Source organism: Lampetra planeri, chromosome 11 (genome assembly GCF_965212315.1).
Source record: "Lampetra planeri chromosome 11, kcLamPlan1.2.h2, whole genome shotgun sequence".
Taxonomy (NCBI): Eukaryota; Metazoa; Chordata; class Hyperoartia; order Petromyzontiformes; family Petromyzontidae; genus Lampetra; species Lampetra planeri.
In genome coordinates this window covers 14,377,199-14,399,437 of record NC_136117.1, presented here as the reverse complement: position 1 = coordinate 14,399,437, position 22,239 = coordinate 14,377,199, and the positions used below count along the sequence as shown (strand labels likewise).

Here is a 22,239-nt window from a genome sequence, read left to right as displayed (position 1 = left end):
ATATACAATGCATCGTTTATTAACAATCCGAAATATTTCCGAGGGTTACCACCAATTCTGTGTTGAACAAGTGCTTTAAGAAAGGTTTGAGTGCCACATCCTTCAGTAAACAAAGATGTAAAGTGAATGTCTACACATCAGCCGCCTATAATGTACAACTTAAATTTTACGTATAGCCATTAACCCTAGGGAAAATATCGTCATGGACATTGTATTGCTGTGTGGAAATATACACAATAGTTGTCCAATAACAAGATGTGCCCGTCATATTAATGTGGAATTTCCACCACTGGCTCAGAGCTGCAAAATGATTAACGCCCCATAAACCACCGATGTTGAATAGTGAATAACCTGATTAAAATGCAAAACAATGTTTCATGTAGGGAATATGCATACACTTAAATTTGCATAAAGTCCTTGTTAATCCACTGTGAAGTTAAGACCCTGAGCCCTGAGCGCCAGAGTCCAAAGGGCCAAGGGGCAGCCTGGGGTTGAGTTGGCCAGGTCCAGGATCTGGGACCCCAGCCCCTCACTCCTGTTCCCCTCACCCCCTGTTCCCCCCTTCCCATACAGTGTTCCACATGGCATCTGGAAATGTTTAAACAATACTCCATCAGTGCTTTGGATACGATATTTTATAACTCTAACATAACTTTTTTTATGAACCACTTGCATTTTCACGACATGGAATAAGAACAGATTGATATATATATTACATGTGATGTGATAAGAGCACAAGGCATCAGCTGTTCAACAGATTTGAATAAATTGAGCTAAACCTCACAATATGGATTTATGAAATGTCTAAATAGACCACAATTTAAAACAAGGCAATCGCACCACACATCATTGGAAAACAGCGCAGTCACAAAACAGAGGGGTGTAAATTAAATATCACAGCAAGTGTGTGGGCTGGAGGGGGTCATGTGGACACATTAGAACATACATGAATACAAATGCAATTCTTATGTCATTTGATTCATGTATCCTAACGGGACTGAATCGATGCATCTCTACACCACGATTCAAAATTCTGCTTTCCCTGGTACCTTTTGTCCATCTAGTAATGTTCATACAAACACCAGTGGGGGCTCCATGCGGCTTTCCAAAGGGTGACCGTGAAAGAGGGAAAAAAACCATGCAGGCACACTGCAAAGTCCAGACATATGTACAGGAAATGGACTATTATCATGTATTAACAACAGTGGACTATTAGCATCATGGTGAAGCACGCCGTTCGGTATAGAAGCTGTTGAAGTTGATTCGTACGAGGAAGTCTTCGAGGTGAGGTTGATATCCTCGGCTCACCAGCTTTGTCACAACTGAAAATAAGAAAGTTAGAAAGCATTCAATCACAGCGGCAGGGGCATTAACAACATACAATACTACCACGTGACTACAAATCGATGTTAAAGATTTCCAGCGTACAGATCTTTATTCTTAAAATTAAATGCGTTTATGATGGGTACTCCTAAGAACACCAAAAATGATCATATCCCACCTGTAATCTCTGCATATGACAAAATCACCCACAATATACCACACCATCGAATTTCAGCAGGCTTAAGCCTGGAGTGTGCTTGGATGTGTCACCACCATGCACTCCAGGATGTCAGAGACGGCTGCAGTGCGCTGTCCTTCGTGATGGTCAGTAGAAGCCACAACAGCAAATACATTGTTGTAATGGAGTTCTATGCTCTGTCTATGCTACCTACTTTCACAGACCCATACGAACCAGCATGGTGAAATATGGTAAAATAACCCAAATGGCCTAAATGGCTTGGGAAGCCCCTTATCTAGTAGTGGATTGAGGAAAAGAGCTGTACATGTAAACGTAAAAGCTTGCTGAAATTTTCTTAAGCTGAAAGTCATATTAATCCAAATCCTACAGAGACACTACTATAACAGTCAACGGAGGGGTTTGGGAGAGGTGGGGTTTATGCCTCCATGTGCAAAAGAAGATGTAATTTCCACTCACCCTTGTGCAGGAAATGTGAGTAATACTTGAAAGCCTGGTGGGATTCTCTCAGGAGAGCGAAGTTAGGATGTGTGGCCCCGTGCGGGAGGCAATCCCAGGGGCGAGACACCAGCTGCGTATGGAACCGCAGGATGAGGCTGAAGATGCTGCGAATCACATTCATCACTGGCGCAGCCTTCTCTGTCAGGAGACCCCTGGGAAAACATTCATCGGTGAGCAGCAAGAGGCGTATGACAGCTTTATTGGTGCATTGGCAGTAAGATTCTATAGCAACTAGTTTCAGGTGGGCCACAATAAAATTGGTATGCTCATGGGCCATCATGACATTTCATAACACCTGTACGTGTGACCACTAATCTGTGCCTCGTTTCCTGGTCTCTTATCTCTCCTGCGCTCTTTCAACTGACAAATTTTGATCTCTTTCTCAGCAAGCCAATTCTCTCGACGAGCCACAGAACAGGGGCCGCTCCATGGGCCAAATGTGGCCTATGGACCGCCAGTTAAGAACTGTGATGCAGATCATACACCTTGCTATAGAGCAATGAACATGACAGACCATACAGAATGTACAGAGGTTACAAATCAAGTGTTCAGAACGTGACCTCCCATTAAGAACACAACTCAACTGTAGAAACTGAGTATTTAGACCTAGCCTTGCTGATCAATATTAATGCCGAGTGTCAAACTCACCCCTATACACAGTCCTAACGGCAAACCGCATCAACATGCATAGCAGGGAGTGTGCACCGTGACATACCTGAATATTGCTGTGTTCAAGTATTCAGCATGGATTCTGTGGAGGTCATCCAAGTTTTTGACAGTCTTCAGATTCGCCTGAAACTCACTCCAGCTCACGTGAAGGATCTGCGTCATGATGTAACCCTGAATGACCTTGACAAAATGCTGCATTTCGTGCCTGAAAAGTTGCAGTTGGTGGAACTGAGTAGAGTGAATGGTCGGCTTCACAAAGGCTGCAATACACACACATGAAGCCATTAAGGGCGAGTTATTTTAATTAACATTCACTTGATTGTGCTGTGCATCCAGTGTGATTACTTGTCAGGAATCGTGGTATTATTTTCAGCTTGGATCAACACTGCCAAATTATCACGTGTTTATAAATTGTTAAACGAGAGCTTATGACTAAATTGCAAGGAACGCGCCCAATCTCGTCAGCAAGATCGAGCTTGGATCGTGTGCAAAACAGATGTTTATAGACTGCTGTGGGGCTACATTATGGGCAGCAGAGGGCAGCAAGATCCACGAATGTACTGCACTTCTAAGCTTCAGCGTCTGTGCTTGCTGCCTTCAACCCAGATTGACCAGTGTGGTGAAGTATGTTTCCTATAAATTCAAAACAAATGATAGTGATGTTCTACGCATAGTCAAGTGCTCCTGCGTGTGGCTTCTTGACACGTGTGTGCACCATGCACCTCCGCTCTTGAGGTGAAACCACACATCCTTGAGGGTCCAAACCATCCTCTCCAGCTGCAGCATCACTGAGAACACCTTGTTGTATTTGGTCAAGCAGCTGTCCGTGATCACTATGTTAAGAGGCCAGTCCACCTGCACATCAAAGGCACAGTGCACTCTACATCAACATCCATGCATCACGTACCCCTTCGTGATATCAGAATAATATCTTTGTGAAACTAACACAATGAGTTTTCTAAACTTAACATATTTTTGGTCTTTCCCCCCAGTTTTATCCTGATGGTGTTATCGGCATCATGCCGCACCATGAAAATAATAATCCACTCGGATTTCTTGCAAAGCAGTGCAAGACTTAGTGTGAGAAAACAGTCCACATGGAAGTGGATATCATAACTTCTGGTCCTCAGACAGGGGGGCAGCACTTCCCCCACAATGCTCATCGCATGACAGCCAATATATTTCTAATTCTCCGAAATAGAATTGTTAAATTAAGTGCAAAACCACATTTAATGTCATGGCTTTTTGTGCAGTCATTGGTTATTGGGCTGAAACTATTAACTCACTACACTTGAAAACCCAGTTCAACCACAGGTGCTTGGCTTGAATTCGAACCCAGGATCTCAGCGGTATCAGTTGATATTTTTTAAAAATAAATGAACGTCTACCTTGTTAAACTGCGACTAAATACACGTGCGTGCATTTACCTTGTAGCCAAGCTGCAGGCAATTGAGTGCGTCGGGGTCATTTGCTTTGAAGATGTCGGGCACCCGCTTGACAGCCAGGGAGAGGCTGGCAACAGGCAGAGAGTCCCCGTGCTGACTCTCCTGCAGTGCTTTGCCAAGCATGGCGTTGAGGGGCATGGGGCTGAGCAGCTGCGCTGGACTCGGCCCGCTGGCGAGCTGCACACGCGAGCATGGTTACAGGCAAGTGCCAAGGACCGCGTCTCCTGGCAAACAGAACACGCTCCCCAACCGCCTGGCTACAGGCAGTGAGCCTGAGCCGTCATGGCAAACAGCACACACAACGCACCAGCATGGTTGCACTAAGTGCCAAGGATTGCACCCACTGGCAGGTTCGGGACAACAAACCAACGTGGTTACGTAGCGCCGGGCTAGTGCCCCCTGGTATAACATAAAATAAAATTCACCATCCTTACTCCAAGCAGTGTGAGTCCCAGTGACAAACTGCACAACCAACACGTGTGTCTGGCTGCAGGTAGGATGGGAGCAATGCCACTGCATGAGTTTTCACGGCTGTGCTGTATAACTCTCCGATGTGTTTTTGGGTTGCACCGCGTGTTGTTTGTCAATTTAATTCAGTTTCCGAAGATGCCTCCGCCAGCACGTGGAGAGAAACGTCGGACATCGTGCTGAACAAAACGCGGTAACACCAAAAACACACGGGAGAGTTCCCCTGGCAGACATAACACTCCCCTCACCGGCCTGGCCACGAGCAGTGCCGTCCGTACTTGTGCCCCCGAGCTATTCTAGGCAGTGCCAGGTTGCACACTCTTGGCAAGCTGCACAACACCTTTGCCTGGTTATAAGTAACATGAGACCGAGTTTCCCTGGCATGTACTGTGAGCTTAGGGCTCCTATTCTTCAGCCATTAAGGCATTACAATATCAATAGAACAAATGTTCACGTATAGCAGGACAATATCCCTGCACATAGGGCACTGCCTTTAGATTTTTGTCACAACTATAAGTGTAAATTTACTTTCAATTGCAGTTGTAAACAACAAATGAAGCCATATTAATGTGTTATAACATTTTAAGTTATGGAAATCTTACCTTTGCAAACAGCTGTTCACTCAAGGAATGAGCAAATTCACCATCTTCCAACAACACAAAATGCTTCAATGCTTCAAAATGAGTCTTCACATTCAGGTCTACAATGTAATACTCTACAATTGCTTTATTTACAATTGAAATCCTGAAACACACAAGCACAACACATTGCAAGCATGGGAAATTGAGAACACAATGGAATGAGACATTTTTCCTATTTTGATTAATTCACGTGAGCTGAATTGTGTCCACAGTCGAGTGGAGAGGTGGATGCTTGGAGTTGCACTGGGACAGAAAGGAACACATGGGTTCGAGAAAATACGCAAATTAGAAATATTAAATTGAAGAGTTAGTGGCCTCCGGCAGGCTACTTTGCTAAAAGGAACGATGGCTGGTGGTTGAGGCTAATGATGGAATGGCAGTCAAAGGAGGAATGAAGCCCCAGAGTACATCCACTAAGGAGACGGGAGAGATGAAATGAGCCCATGTGCAGGTAGCAAGTGGATTGTTACGTTCCATTACCGCGAGAGATTGCGACGGCAATCACCAAGCAGCAGATTCATTGTGGCTGATGATGGATGAGGAACTTTGAAGAGCAACATTTATTTGCGTGATCTTTATCCATATTTTGTTAAATTCCAAAGTGGCAACCCCATTGTATAATAACTCGTAAATATACTTACTGAGCCAGAATGGGTGAAATGATGGACCTCTTCACAAGGACGGGCAGGGGAAGGCGCTGGCTGGCGGTCACGGCCGTGTGGTCGGTGGCGGTGCCCGTGGGCAGCTCAGCTGGGGCATGGGAGTGGCTCTCGTGGTGGACCATGGCCTGCAGAAGGTGAGCCACTGGTGGACTCGCTGTTGGGCACACAAAGCCGCTGGGTTAGCAATGAGGGTGGAAGGATTGACCCTTCCTTGGTGATTCGATGAATGCTTGTGATTCACGGTTGCGATTCTATTCCAGAATAGATTTTTTTTAACAGCATTGAACAGTCTGACCCCCAGTGGCGGCAGATGCTTTAATATAAGAAGAATAGAAAAAATATTGATTCTTACACACAAGATGGATGCATGTATCATGAGCTTTACAATCAATTTGAATCAATTAATTAACGCATTGTCACATCCCTTGTAACTACACAGGTCTCAACCTTTGAATATAAAAAATAAACACCTGGAGGTCTAAGAGGTCACATTTGTGAAGCCCATTTCTGCACAGTGGCGTAGATACTGAGTGTGTAGGGCGCGCAAGTGCACCGGGGCCCATGGAGCTGAGGGGCCCATGGGCTGGAGGGGCCCAGGCACTGGGGGGGGGGGGGTGGGGGGAAATTGTACAGAGGGGCACCATCTCATTCCTAACACCAGGGCCCATGCCAACCATTCTACGCCACTGCCACCTACAGCACAACACAGTCGACACCTGGCCGGTGTACTCACACATGCTGGGAAAACCATCCTGGTATTTGTCTGCCTCGTACATGTTCGCCAGCGTCTCAAACTGCTGCGCCACGTTCTGGCTGAGCAGCAATTCAGGTGATGTCAGGTGTTGACTGGTGGGTGTCACCGGCTCCTGTAACAACACAGTCCCGAACGTTACCTGCTGTAACTGGCAGACAAACCCACTCAAAGACAAACAAGCAAGGCACGTACAGGATTAATAAGGCACATGTAGGATAAGATTAACAAGGAATTTTAAAATGGTGTAAAATTACCACACTCTCATCGCCAGATGACAAAACCGCCACCACATCTCCTGGTCCGTTTGCATCCAATTCAACCAAATGTGTTTCTGCCAAAAAAAATAAACAATCATTTTATTTCACAAGTGATATCATCTTACAATTCATATTAAACATTAACAGCAATTCACTAACAAGAAACGCAAATCTCCGTTAATAAATATAGATGTAAAGCATGTATGCTATTGCTTCAATCAATAAAAACCAAGGGACTGCATGAGCTGTCGTGTAAGAGAACAAATAAAAAAAATCGCCGTGTTGTGCAGCATTATAAACGATAGTTCATCGTCAGTCCACCGATGGATCAGGGCCTCCCCACACAATGGGGGTCATGGGGGTTATTTGACTATACTTCACCACGCTGGTCAGTGCGGGATGGGGAAGGCAGGGAGCATAGGTGTGGGGGCATCGATTACAGTCCAATAGATTTTGCTGAACTGCCCACCATGTAGCTCTGCAGCTATAACACCCCCTGCTGTAAATGGTGGTTGCCAATCATGGCACTGTTTAGATTCCAAGGTCTGGTGAGATCAACTATCACAGGATGCACAAAGAATGCTGGGCTCACCTTCAGACGGATGTTCCTTGCTTCGCTTCTCTCTCATAACATTCTTCATCTGCAGCCGTATCTGGTCACCCCTGGTTTCTATGCCCGGGTTCAATATGTGGCCTATCGTTGAGTCAGACACGTGAGCGTTCGTCTGTTTGCGTTTCGGGATGTGCATCGTTTCCAATGTCGCCAACACCCCAGATGAGCAGATGCTCGATTGGGAAACGTGGCCGTAAATATGCGTCACAGGCACCGTGACGTGACCTTCTGCAGCCCCTTCTCCAACTCGGACGGTGGCTTTGGTGTCGCGTCCACGAGCGGTTTCTTGAGACGTCGGCGCTTCCACCCCTTTGTGTGTCGTCTCTACATGCACACGACCGAGTGTCGCATGCTCCTCGGATTGTGGATTGGCAACATCACACTCCTCTGTAATTGGAGATAAGTGGATCAACGATCTTGGAATGTCAGGAGCTTCCTGCACGTGAGAACCGGTAATGTCAGTCACGTGTGGAACTGCAGTGAAGGTTGCAGTCTCCAGTTCGTTACGCAAAGGCTGGACTCGATCAGCGATGGATGTAGTGGTCGCCGCGTATAACATGGTTGGAGAAATGCATCTTACAGATGCGGCATCTTTGGAATGTTCTCCAAGAAGGCTACAAGGGGTGGTTGGTTTCAAGGGCAATGAAACGGCTTCAACCACTCCAGGAAACACATCTTCCGTCGCAAAGTCTCGACTCTCCAAACTCTCAACGACTCTTTCTCCAGCGACTGCATCTCTAACCACTGCACCTCCAGAATCAACTTCTCTGCGTTCCACTCCCCCAGACACAACCGGTGCTGAACTTCTTTCCGTTCGATTTTCCAATTTCAGTTCATCCTAAAAAGTAAAGAGAGGACATTTTTTTTCCCATTTTCCTTTCGACAACATATAAAATGACTTTGCGGCTGTGTGCACGTAGTTTGTCGCAGCAGCAGGCTGACCTGCAGTGCGGCACGCTGGCGCTCCAGGAAGGCCGTGCGGGTGCCGTGCAGCTCGAGCCTGCGCCCTCTCCACTGCGCCCTGTGCTCGCGCTTCCTCGCCTCCGCGTACAGCTTTCCGTAGAGTGCCACCAACTCCTCTCTAGATGTGCACCCAAACACAAAAACCCCCCCACCCCCCGAATAGCCTTTAACAGACTGTTGGGGCAAGCGATGTTATTGAGTAGCAGCACTTATGAAGGCCGGCATGGCACACGAGGGAGCGGGTGGCCAGCACACCTGGCTGCCTTCGTCTCCCAAGGGGCGATGTTTACACACCGCACCAGGTACTGATCTGAGGCTGAGTCGACCTCGGGGAGGCCCAGATAATCATAACTGGTGTTGGCCGTGGCCGGGAATCGAACTCGGGTCGCTGGGTTTGTAGTGCAGCTCGCTAACCGTGAGGCTACCGCTCCCCAAATACAAGCACGTTCGCACACACATGAATCCTTACCTACGATTAACCTCCAGGAGGAAAACGGGCCCCATTTAAACCTACAGCACTTTGCAAACTGCCCCACACAGGACACATTTTTTTAATAGAAAGCCTTTAGTAAAAAAGGAACTTGGCATGATCCAGATCAGAGAAATCTGTAATGCCCTCTTCAACTAGGGGTGGAACAGATTCTAGTTGAGATAGCAGGAATAAATTGCCGACAGTTCTTTCGGGCTGAACTTTGACACATCTGTTGAGGCTTATATCCCCCTATTACGCTTCTCCAACCGTATACATTTTAAAATGATTTGTTCCATATGCTTTAACGTGTAATTTAAGACTGCATTCTAAAGACAAATTTTATTTTCATATCAGAAAGAGTTTAAACGCTCAAATGAGTATTGTTGGGAGTCACCATCTCCGCAGAGCATCCTAAAACAAATTATATCAACTTTCTCGCATAATCTGCAACAAGCTGACACTGAAATGTAAAATATAACTCTATGAAAGTAAGACTCCTGCTTACGTTGGGGATGCGTTCCTGAAAGGTGCGGTGACAAATATCGAAATGTCGATCAAAGCGATTTACAGGGTATGTGGTGGAGGCAAAGGCCGCGGTGACGGATACGAGAAAGAATGGACGATGCTGTCAGCGACTTAAGTGTGGGGTTGAGGCGACGCAAATCAGGTCGCGGTATTAATAAAGTGCGGGCGTATTTGCGAAACGACGTAACAGGGAATTACTGGACGAGTGTTTGTGGAGGCGACTCACAGGGAGCCCTAGAGCAGCAAAGAACGCCGCCCCCTTGGAAAAATCGAAGGGCAAGCGGAAGACGGACGTGGTGGTAGGATAGGGGGGATGACACTACGGAGTAGACCCAGCTCGTCGTGGGGAATATCACGAGCAGAAGTGCTGACACAAATTGGTCGTCGACCGCCGACTGTCGAGCGGTCACTGACGGATGGGAGTGGGTCTTTCAAGCTCCACAAACCTGGCCTGATTCTTCAACATCCCCTCTTCAGCACTGAGCAGTTCATGCTGAGCAAGCATTTTTTTCCTCAATTCAGCATCTTCCGTGACCTTGTTGTCCTTGTCTGTCTGCTGCTTCTAAAATAAACACATCAGAATGAGATTATCGTGAACTTGGAATACTCTGTAAATTTGACTGTTTAAACACAATGCACGCGTGAGAATCCCAGCAGAACGATACTGCTTGTTAAATGGAAATATGACATCAGTCAGCATGGATATGTTTTCAGTTCGAGGCTTATAGCCAACATCCTGTGCCAAGATTGGGGAGGGCGATTCCAAAAACATATTACTCATGTCTGTTATAGCAGAATAAAGTGGACATTATCTTGTTAATGTATTTATGGTTTTTATGTTCACTGCAACTGTATCTAAACAATTTTATTATTACATTTTAGAAAATTATCTATTTGTTTTTGCCACGGTAACATATATTGGAATTGCCCAGGATTTCACTCAACACAAACAACATTTTGGCACAACGCTCTGCTTTTTCTGCAAACCTTAAGGTTTGTCACGTAAACAACACACCAATTAAACCTTCCTGGCTGTGTCGGGTGGTGGAGGGTTACGACGCATTTATACTCACGCGATCTAACCCAAAATCTTTATTATGAAACTATCTATAATACCTCGACTGAATACATGGTCGTGTAAACGCATGAGGAATTATCCTGTGGCATCGTAAATGCCTCAAACTGAAAGATAACATCGACTGGGCGTCAGTGCTTACAACACTGTGCAGCATTCAACGTCGGTGCGTCGAGTCTTGATAGCTGGGAAAGACCGTTGTACCTGCACGCTCCTGTTGTACTGGTCCTGCAGCTCCTGAAAAACCCGTTTCTTGGCGTCTCGGAATGCCTTCGCTTGCGCCATCTGGTGTCCTGTGGTAGGATAAGATGTCACGAAAACCATGGCTGGTTCGTAGCGATGCAACATGACTCGGCTAGAATAGCACTTTACATTACCAGATTAATGCGTTAATAGACTTTCGGATGACAGCCTCCCCATGTCTTGCAGGTCGTGGGGGTTAAATGACCATACATCATACAAGCTGATCAGCGTAGGTTAAGACAGGGCACAAAGACATTGGAGCTGAAAATGTGTTGTACAAGTACGCGCGTGGTGGATTGATCGTGGTCGATGATGATAATGTCCGTCTTCATTGCAATGGGAGGTCTCTATTACCCTTGGCAATCCCCAGGGCATTGTCCATGGTCCGGTAGACCTGCACCGCCAGTTCTTCCCGTGCAACTGCGGCTCGCTCCTCCTGAAACGTTAAAACACCAAGATGAGCGTCGCACACCGCATGCTTTCACGAAAGCTACAAGGGGTCATCGACTCCAACACCAGCTGCTTGCGTTTCCCTTCCGACCACTTTGTCCCATTACCTGCTGCGCACGGGCAACTCGTCTCTCCCATGCAATGCGCTCCATGCTGCTCGTGTAGTCGGCGCAACTCCGCTCGATCTCCACCAACTCCGCCAGGGAGAACGTCACCGATATTTGCGGCACAGCGACATCAGCGCAGCACACGTAGTTCTGTAATGCACGCGTGAAAAGGCAAAAGTAGGCAAATGCTACAAACGTCTATAAAAAATAATAGTTCCTTTTGTCACCATGCTACCCAAGAAAAAAATGTTTGTGCAGACAAACTCATACATTCATCATCCTTGTAATATTTCTAGCCACTTTATTCCTGCTATCTGCAATATTGTGGCTTAGATATTGGGGTTATTCTCCATCTCTTCAACTGAATTTATATCGATGCAGAATGTGAGTGAAGGCATCAAAAGTGTCGTCTGGTTTAATTTCTTCATAAAGTGATGAGTTTACCTGTCAACATGCCTGCAATAATATTGGCAGTCACTGACCCTCGAAGAGTGAGGATCAGCTCATAATTTTTCAGGGGGGCATATAAATATGATCTTTTACAAGCACGGTTAATCCACAAACGAAATAATCTGCCCAAGGATAATTAAGACTCAGACTTTATTGAGGCAGACAAGGCGATTTGAATGAAACAGCTCTTTTTCAAGGGTGATAATGTAAACTGTTCAATAATTAATAGATATAACTGCACAGTAAACAAGAGTGTGTAATATATTTAAGGTGGATTGGATTACCTGCGGCTGGCAGAGGCGAAGGAGGTTGATGGTTTTTCCGCACACGTAAATGTCGTCAGCCAGGCTGCCCAGGAAGAAGGGAACCCTCTCGTCTGCTTGCACAGGGGCCAGCACGTACCCCTGGCCCCAGTAGTGCTTGTCTGGACAAAACATAAGTTGTCAAGCACACGGATAGCAGGTCTGAGAAACAAAACTATAAACACCGAGTCCTGTGGGATTTTCAATAGATAGTTGGAGAAACAGTATAACCAATTTCCCCAATAAGAAAGGTCAACGTAGTTTAACACGTAGACTTTCGGAACCAATATTATCCATAAGAGGTGTTTTGGGTAAGAGCACGCAAATATAAATGTAACGTTAAACCCGCCACAACACCCGACACAGCCAATTAGTATGGTTTATCACGTAAACAAAACATGCCAATTAGTTACTAGTTCAACACAACGGTGTGTTGGAGAGTAAACTCACAACATTTAAGTAAATAAAGTAGAGAGCAGCAATGAAAACGTTTGGAACATAGGTTCTATAATACAACAGTGATTTCACATCAGATCCATATAACCTGGACTTTACAGACCCACATCCATCACAAGCATTACAAATCTGAATGACCAATACGATTAACTACGTTCCAACGAGGTGTGTTTTCAATAATACGAGTGTTATGTTAATACACGCATGGTTGGTGCTGTGGCCAGACTGTGTGCATCATATTTGGGAAGTTATAAGTTCAAATCCTGCTTCTGGGTTGACCCAGTCTTTTAATCCATCAGGTATTAATAAAGTCCCACTTTTTGGAAACTCAACCTTGGCCATCTTATGAATATACTCGGTCATTCCATGGGCATGTTGAATTTTCAAACAGCTGGCTTATGCCCACCAATAGCAACAAGAGCCAAGCAGGGAGGATCTTTCACTTTTAATTGTATTCATAAGTGTGACGTATTTTCAGGACAATGTTGAAAAATGTTCTGTAAATATAAATGACAAGTCTGGGACTAAGAGTCCTCTATGTTGTCATCATATAACGCAATTAAAGCCGTGTTAATAAATGTGTGCTGCCATGAACAATTACCTCGAGACAGGAGGTAGTCTTCATTCACACGGATCATGAATTCTCCGTAAACATCTCTGCAGAGGCCGCTGTAAACCCACTCTTGGATAAACCTGAGAGGATACAACAATCGCTGTTCATATTCAACATTCAAGCAACAGCACTGCTCTGTCTATAACCAGGCATAGAGTGAAAGTGCTGCAGTTCGTGTATTGGGCTACGATTCGCGCGAGCCGAGTTCAACTCCTGGCCATGGCTAACATTGGTGGCGAGTAATATCTGAACAAGTCCCGGTGAATTAATTGTTTTACCCTGAATAACGAATAACCACCAAATGGTTGCACAATGGTCCATGCACGTGTGAGGTAGTAGAGTGCAGACCGCCAGGAAGCCGGTGTTTAATGCTCACCTGGTGTATGGTTCACAAGAGCTCCTCAGTAGTGACAGAATAACATAGTAATTTCCTTGATCAGAGCAACAGAGGGCCTCCTTGTAGAGGTATGACAACAGCTGCACCCCCTGCAACATGCAAAGCATGGTCAGCCTCTCCCCCAGGCATCCTACATCTTCATGTCTGCCATTCCGACAAACTTGTAGCGCACAAACAATTTGTGGCTTTTAAATATATTTTAAGTGAAACTACTTACATTTGGGCAGTTGTCGAAAAGGGTGCCATTTCTTGAATCGTCTGTGTGAATTCTGCACAGCTCATTCATGTACCTTTAAAAAAAAGTGAATAAAGCGTACATTTACATTTCCATGCTTAGCCTACAAATGTCCAAGCCGTACATTACAATGATAACGATCAAAGATGTGTTTTACATTTGTATAGATACGTCTCAAAAACACCTAAAAAAGGCTGGTAACTGTGTTCAAAGGAATTTACCTTAATCGTGTTGAAAACTAACTGAATTGTAAAACACCAAGCGATACGTCACTCCTCTTTGTACATGTTGACAAACAGACCTTTTCCAATCCACTGTTGGATGACGGTCTTTCCACACTACCCTGGTCAGTGTGGGTTTGCTGAAGGAGGGAAGCACAGACGTGCCAGGAGCATCCTAACAGTGCAATAATGGAGTTTGCTGCACTGCCCTCTGTTGCTCACCGTGTAGCCTCACACTTTATGACACGTTTTGAATTGTGGTCGCCCGTACAAATACTATCCAGGCTCCTTAGGTTTAATAGGATAGGCCATATTCTGGGTAATTTGGTTATAGCCAATTCTTTCTTATTTGATAAAAAAAACTATTTTTCAATAATGGCATATATGTACATACACACATTTCAAAACCGATGAAACAATAGAAACTAACAATGCAAAGTTCTCGACATTTTTAACGACACAGTGGAGGAGGCAGTACGAACCGAAGCTGCTGCGTCAGCTGTCGGAAGGCGTGCGACAGAGACAGCAGGCTGTGCGATGGTGGCGCCGACAGCACACACGCCTTGTAGTACTGCAGGTACCTGCTGATGCCGCTCACAAACGCCTGCACGCCCAGAGGGGTCAGACGAGGCACGTTCCAACACATGTGCGGCGTCTCACTTGGAAACTGTTGCAAACTATCACCGACAAGCTTTCTAAACGCTGCAATTTTAAACTACACCAGTTCCATAAAGTGTTTAAATTACAATAGTTTAAAAAAGATGAGGACAAAATATAATTTGTCAACCCAGAACCCTAACCGCACAGCTCAACTTTTTGTCCATGTCATGTATAAACTTCTTTCGCACGTACGTAGCCAACCGTGCTAATCAGAGGTGCAAGCACGAGGCCATAAAACGTTAAACATGAGACAGTCTTGAAAACAATGAGAGGACCTTTAAGAAATCAAGACTGGGAGATTTTGGTAGCCTCATTCTTCAAGCAGTCAAGTCAAGCTTTATGACGTGACGTGCGACTCGCCCAGTACGATGTTTAACCTGGAAGATGAAGCCGCGGTGCTGGCCGGCTTCCCGGCAGGACAGCCCCGTGAAGCTGCAGAGCCTCCAGTAGAGTGTCCCACACTCGGCCAGCGTGCCCAGCAGCGCGTGCAGGCTCTCCGTGGACAGTCCCGACATCGCCACCCCGTCACGCACCACAAACGCCTGCCGGCCCTGTACCCCGACGCAGAAGTCGCGTGGCACTCCCGTTACCAGTGCCTCGGCTCTTTTAGGGGTTTGTAAAAAAAAAAAAAAGGACGTGGTCAAAATCTGCGGCGTATATTTATATGCGTCAAACACGTACGTGGTGAAAAGAAAAGGTCCTGGAGACGACACCCAGCAGCACGTTGAGGGAATCCTGGATGAGGCGAGCGGATGGCACGAGGGACATCGGAGTCGGCGTCGTGCCCCGCAGGAGGTGCGCCTCCGCACGGCGCACGCTGCACACGCGGTCAAACACCGCGCTCCCGGCCTCCGTCACAAACGGCTTCTCGCTCTTCCGTGGACCGCTGGGCAAAGTGAACAACACACACATTGCTACACCACCAGTGTCGCACAGACAGAGCCGACATAGAAACAATTACAATACAATTTGTGGAATTGGCTGGGTGGCTCAGCGGTCAGGGCACTGAGCTGGCACTGATGAGATCCAGGCTTACGACCTTCCTCATCTTGTCTGCTATGACTGACACATTCTATTCATGTCTTGATCAATTACTGACATGTTTCCCAGAACCATGCTCTTCCTTTCTCACTCCACATGTATAATAAATTCCCTTGTTTTTACTATGAGCAAATAAAGCTCTAATAATCCCTATCTTGCTCTTTTGTACAGTGCCTGCAGGAGTCAGTACATTTTTTTTTATGAATGTATAAATTAAATATGTTTTGTCATGCAAAGGAATTAATAAACATCAAACCCTGAACTGTAGTCTGGATATACTCTAAACTGTTCAAGTGGTGAAGCCTGGAAGACCCATACAAGCAGTAATGTATATTTGCTCACGCAAGATGACTTATTGTTCCCTTTTTCTCGTGTCAAGTCAGAATCAGAATCTTTACATAGACTGGAGGAATCCGATGAGCTATGTAGCTCTTTTTCACAGACTTCCAGTTCTGGGGCGTAACATTTACACCAAAGTCATCATGAACCCAAGGCCGCATTCCTTGGGATAAAATCATACTTTTTCCCCCATTTAGTTTTATTTCACTTACCAGCCAATCCACTCCCAGGTTCTGTTTTTGCACGCCGTGTGGGTGAGAGCAGCTTCCCACAGGTTTGGCAGGTGGCTCCCCACCTGCGAGTCCGGAGTGAGGTTGGAGGCCGACTGGAAGCCCTCGTCGTCAGAGAGGTCATACGCACTTGGAACCTACAGCACACGCAGCATGGTGAAGTATGTGATGCCGAAATCAAGGTGAAATTCGCCACCAGGCAGACTATATCTACTTGGGGTTGCGGTACACAGACAGGTTACTCTATTTGGGCCTGTAAACGGATTCGTATTCCACAACAAAATATCTTGTCGTCACGAAAGACATACTGCATATTTGAATCCAGTCTTATATGCTATGGTTTGTATTATTTGTATAATAACTCCAATTATTTACCCAGGAAAGCCTGAGTTGTAATACTATTTGTCAAGAGGTTGCTGCAATGAGATGCGTGTCCATTACCATTAATGAGTGACGCGAGTAGAAAACCATGCAACGAAATTCATATTCTTAGGTTTTTTCGGTAAAGTGATGTAGGCAAAACATCAAAATTAATAAAAAAAAAATAAAGATCACGACGTTTCGGAGGCAACACAAGTCTCCGTCATCAGGTGGGACCGTCACAGCCAGATTAGCTGCATCAAGTGAGGCAATGATTCAAGATGTAATCCCTTAAAAGCAAGTTGAGGGGGGAGGAGAGGGGGGGGGCTCATCAGAATGTGGTAGCCAATGAATGGAACGTATCGGGAGGGAGGGGGGCGGGGCTCAAAGACGGCACGGAGTGCCACGTACTGCGTTGGGCGCACGCCGTCGCCCATCCTTTTGGCCCCGCCCCCCTCCCCCTCCCGATGCGTTGTACGTGGCATTCCGTGCCGTCTTTGAGCCCCGCCCCCCTCCCCCCCCGATACGTTCCATTCATTGGCTACCACATTCTGATGAGCTCCCCCCCCTCTCCTCCCCCCTCAACTTGCTTTTAAGGGATTACATCTTGAATCATTGCCTCACTTGATGCAGCTAATCTGGCTGTGACGGTCCCACCTGATGACGGAGACTTGTGTTGCCTCCGAAACATCGTGATCTTTATTTTATTTCATTTTTATTAATTTTGATGTTTTACCTACGTGACTTTACCGAAAAAACCTAAGAATATGAATCCTTGCAGTCACGAAAGCTTCAAATCTAGAATTCATGCAACGAAAGCTAAAAACGTTTTAATAACTTTTTATAATAGCAGTATATTCACCTTGATGGACAAGCCAGTAATATCCACATTGTCAGGGATGGATGGCAGATCAAGCTTGATGTCCATGTCCATTGTTTTAGTATGAACCAGTGCCCCAAACAAGGACAGATGTGTCTGCTTCTCGTACTCATTACAGACTAGCGTGTTCTGTTTAAACAACCCTGTTCCTGCGAGACCACTTCCAGGAGTGGATGTGAAAAGCTGCATGTTCCTCTCGATTTCATCTTCGAACAGAGGATCTCTCAACGCGTTTTGCGCAAAGCAATCAGCTTCAAAGTAGTTGAGGTCACAGCACTGATACCCCTTGAACCTGCACACTCTGCTGGGCGCAGCGTCATCTCCGTAACGCTTTGGAACGATTCCGCCGCTGCGGAGCGCGCCTCCCGAGTCGACGAGCTCCAGGAGAAACACCACGGCCGCGCTGACGCCATCGTCCGCCAGGTCTTCCAGCTGCTGCCCGAGTTCTTCGAGGCGGTCGGCTTCGCCGCCTCTTCCTCTCACCCGCATGTCAAAGGACACCATGAGCAACCTGGTCTTCACGGTTGGCGAGCGCTCCTCCGATGCCACCGTCTCCTGGCGCGGTCCTCCTTCGCCGCTCAAGACGTTCCTGAACAAAGCGGTGTACGCCGACTTTTTCAACTTCGACTTCATGGCTTCCCAGTTGGGCATCGTTCTTTCGGTGAGGGGCCTCCTGAAGTTTGCCACCATGTGCGCCGTGCACAGGTCTTCGAAAAGTTGCGGGACGCTCATCGTGTCGCGCGAGGACCCTTGACATATACAACGCAACACAAAACACCCGTTAATACATCCGAACGGCACAATATAACGATGTAAACTCAACTCATCAACAAGCACTGGATGTCCCCCCTAATGACTTGTATTCCTGGATCGTTCATCCCGTTTTAATATTGACATCTCTTATAAATAAGGCAGTCCTGCCCCACCATTGAAAAAAAAAATTAATGGATAGTAAGTTGACATTTTTGCCACAATATACTCGAGTCTGTACGTATAACAATAAACGTCCTAAAATAATAAAAAAAAATGTGATGGTGAGCTGTAAGACTCAAGTCAGTGCGCTGCCAGTGATATCATTGATCATAAACCTGGCTCTCGTCAGCTTTGAGACTGATGGCTGTGGTGATTAAGGAAGCTACATTTAACGAAGTGATTTTATTTTATTTTATACCTACGTGACTTTACCGAAGGAACCAAAGAGTATTAACGAAGTGATGTCAGTGATGACTGTGGCTAGGGTTCTTCGGCTACTATAAATTCCCTAACATGATCATCCACTCCGATGAGCCATCAGGTGTGGCCAGGTTACCTCTGAAAAATAGCTCTCGTGTGTGGTTGATGTGTGCCAGGCTGATAACATAATTAAGTGTGGGGGACACACAACAGCTCCATGGGCATGTTACAACAGCGATCTGTGTCGACTTACCGCGTGCAGATCTTCTGTACGGGCACTCCATTGTGTTCCAACTCTCTGCGTACACAGTCTCGTTTGTGTTAAATGCTCAACACTTTGTGACGTCCTGTGTTTGTGTTATACATTGTGTACGAAAGTAAACACCGTCTGTATTGTCCCCAATGTGTGTTATATCAACATAGTCTGTGTTACTCATTAACCATAATCGTTTGTGTTAAATGCTCAACACTTTGTGACGTCCTATGTTTGTGTTATACATTGTGTGCGATAGTAAACACCGTGTGTACTGTTCACAATGTGTGCTATATCAACATAGTCTGTGTTACACATTACCCACCGTTTCTGTGTTAAATGCACTGTTTAACACACTGTTTAACACACAATGTGTAGAATATTTGCGTTTCGCACTAAACATGTACGCGATAGTTAACCATTGTGCGGTAAACGCAGAACACAACGTGTGTTAGCATTCAGTAAACCACCTGCATACAGCCGCTGTGGATTCGTGTTAATGAAACTGTATATGCGTTAAACGCGTCGTGCATTTTAAATGAAACAAACAGAATGTAAGCACTGTAGTCGATAGTGGAATACGTACCTCTTAAGTCAGCACAATGTACGAGGAGTTTGCGTGGCGGTCGCTGTCAATGTAAACCTCCCACGCGTTCGACAGAGAACACGCCGAGATGTCGACTCCCTGCCTCCTCCACGCGTCTGTGCAGATTAAACATCGCTGCTGAACGACTCAAAACGTCGTCTTCGTCGTCGCTGTTTTACTTCGAAGGGCTCGGAGCGAGAAGTGGAATGCGAACCGGGATCGCCCGCAGCCTGCGCTAGGCCGCAAACGCCGCCAGAGCTGTGGGCGGCCTCACCCCGCACACCCCCCTCAGCTAAATTAACAACAACAACAACCACGATGATATCGACTGTGCACGGTACTGTCGCTACGATTACAACAATCGTAGCTCTTTAACACCCCCCCCACACACACAGACCCCGGTGCGCTTCGGGGCTGAGGGTGACCCGCTCCTGCCGCCTCCTCCGCCGCCGTCGAGCGAGAGTCAAAGCCGGCTCCGGTGCGGAGACGAACCTCGTTCATTGATCATCGTCTCGCGAACGTGGAAGCGGCGTTATCCCTCAGAATTCCGAGTGTCTTTGCGTCAGTAAGATGCCGGCATCGCCCTGCAGGGATCTCCCTTGAGGCTGGAGCAGCTTCGCGTTACCGCGGCGACTTCTGCCCAAGCAAAGGCCTCACGCATGAGGCACAGAAGGGCGCTTGCTTGAACACTTGAACACACGCTTCTGGATAATATTGGTCTGTAAAGACGTGTTCTAGGTTTGTTTCTTTGTGTATGTGCAGACACAGGACGGAGATGTCAGATCGAGATACCCGCCAGGTATTTGCGCGCTCTGAGTTTATGCATCTCACCACCCCCATCACCACCACACTGGACTGGGCGAATGAGAGTTTGTTACTCTGTACGGAATTTATTTAACCAAAAAAAAATTTGAGCGCATAACATTTGTGAAAAGTTACTATTCAACGAAGTGCTGCTTTCGCGTGATTTTTAAATGTTAGTAAAAAAATGTAAATTTAAGTTTGGGAAATATTACACCACCGGTTTACGACAATCAGATTTGCCACCCGAATTTACGACGGCTATACGAGGCCACGGCCGATCTGCTCTACGGCACAGACCCCCCCTCAAATATACGTCACAAAGCTCTGCCCCCCTCCAAAAAAAAATGAAACATGCTTCAAATGGCTTTAAACTATTGTCATTGTAGTGCGTATTTAATGTGGCGCTGCACTCTGATGTTGTAGGAGAAAACATTTATTATAAAGTATATTTAATTAAGTAGAACGTGTTGTCTATATTTATTTAAAGTTGCGCATTTTGATGTGACGTCACATTTCTCAACCCCCCCCCCCTTCGTCACACATCGTCACAAATGTCTGACCCGCCCCCTAGGTGCGTGACGTCATTTATGGACTGCCCCAAAGTGTCTTTAGCCGTTTAATAATTATAAGTCCACGAGGAGAGCGTGTAGTCTGCCAATCTTCTAATTGGCCCTTTGCACAGACATTAGGGGGCCCTTTAACACGTCGGCTTTCGCGACCAATATCCATCATGAAGCTGGTTGTAATTACTGGCGAAACGTCGTTCTCAGATTCTAAATGTTGTGGATTTGCTCTCCAACACACCGGTTAGTGCTGTACTAGTAACGCATCGGCATGTTCTGTTTACGCGGTAAACCTTTATAATTGGCTGTGTCGGGTGGTGGCGGGTTTAACGACACATATTTACGCGATCTAACTGAAAAAAATAACCAAAAAAACCTATATTATGGATTCGGGCCCTTCCCTAGCAAGTTCCAGTGTTGCCAACTTCTTACAGAGGAAAGTCGCTAGATGTCGCTAGATAGCACTGAAGTCATAAAATACACGCGCATTCGGCGAGAAATGTGGCCTTAAAAGCGAAAAATGTATAATTGGCAACGTTTCGGACATTGACCCTGATTAATAGCACACGCATTGCCTGTGCACCACTATCAGCGCAGCATTACCAAATAATTTTAAGTGAAGTCTTAAGTAGATAATTCACCAAGTATGAAACATTGTCGGAGGATACTTGAACATTTTGTTGCAAAATAAACCCAAAAACTCGCCAAATTTAGCGACACAATCGTCAAGTTTTGCAACAGTTCTGCCCACTACTCAAAAGCCCTGACCTCATCCCGAATCGTGAGTCCAGGACATCGTGAACCAGGACCAATTTCTGATTATTGTGTTTTCTGATACAGTTGCACCTGGACACCGGGACATTCTTCGCGAATCTGGGACAAACCAGGAGGAGGTTTGATCTTCAGTGGCTCCTGGCCTTCGTACTCCGTACATGGTGGATTGAGAGACGATGTCAGGGAAGGAATCACTCGAGTGGTCACCACACGAAGATGATGGCCGTGTTTGGACATGTACGATTACAATATGTTGGCATACATGTGACATGATACCTCTATATATGCGAGATGAAACGGGTATGTAATATTCTATCGATCATCGAAATGAAAACTTGCCTGGGGTGCGACAAAATTTCCCCCTGGATGCAAGATCAATGTGCTGATGGTAGAGACATGTACAGTATGTACATGTACAGTATGTACATGTACAGGTCTTTGTCAATCCACTGCTGGATGAGGGCCGCCCGATGCCGTGCAGATCGTGGAGGTTGTTTGACCATCGCCACGCTGTCGAGTGCAGGTTGGTGAAGGTGTG

General features: G+C 46.2%; 1 protein-coding gene across 3 annotated transcripts; it reads right to left on the bottom strand.

Moving 5' to 3' along the window:
• Window positions 1–3: 3 nt before the first annotated feature.
• Window positions 4–20,492, bottom strand: TUBGCP6 (tubulin gamma complex component 6). Of its 3 annotated transcripts, XM_078598954.1 has the most exons (27): window positions 20,053–20,492; window positions 19,561–19,676; window positions 18,975–19,019; window positions 17,531–18,297; window positions 16,291–16,445; window positions 15,380–15,584; window positions 15,076–15,249; window positions 14,521–14,642; window positions 13,800–13,872; window positions 13,562–13,671; window positions 13,174–13,265; window positions 12,099–12,238; window positions 11,365–11,514; window positions 11,162–11,243; window positions 10,769–10,857; window positions 9,936–10,051; window positions 8,472–8,610; window positions 7,509–8,367; window positions 6,914–6,990; window positions 6,639–6,771; window positions 5,885–6,059; window positions 5,205–5,346; window positions 4,117–4,311; window positions 3,412–3,544; window positions 2,736–2,949; window positions 1,979–2,172; window positions 4–1,322 (listed from the first exon to the last, which is right to left on the bottom strand). In XM_078598954.1, exons 3-27 carry the CDS (start codon window positions 19,003–19,005, stop codon window positions 1,219–1,221), a joined length of 4,671 nt encoding a protein of 1,556 aa, XP_078455080.1. In that variant the 5' UTR covers window positions 19,006–19,019; window positions 19,561–19,676; window positions 20,053–20,492; the 3' UTR covers window positions 4–1,218. The 3 variants fall into 3 exon arrangements, with proteins under 3 accessions (XP_078455080.1, XP_078455082.1, XP_078455081.1); XM_078598956.1 differs by lacking the exon at window positions 18,975–19,019 and having other exon boundaries at window positions 19,561–20,491; XM_078598955.1 differs by lacking the exons at window positions 19,561–19,676; window positions 20,053–20,492 and having other exon boundaries at window positions 18,975–19,553.
• Between the last annotated feature and the right edge of the window lie 1,747 nt (window positions 20,493–22,239).

Coding starts and splice junctions, on each gene's coding strand:
- TUBGCP6 (XM_078598954.1), bottom strand. CDS start 19,005: ATGGAGTGCCCGTACAGAAGATCTGCACGCG. Junction 15,250..15,379: donor GGACCTTTTCTTTTCACCAC/GTACGTGTTTGA, acceptor GTCGGGGTACAG/GGCCGGCAGGCGTTTGTGGT. Junction 5,347..5,884: donor ATTTCACCCATTCTGGCTCA/GTAAGTATATTT, acceptor TGTGTGTTTCAG/GATTTCAATTGTAAATAAAG.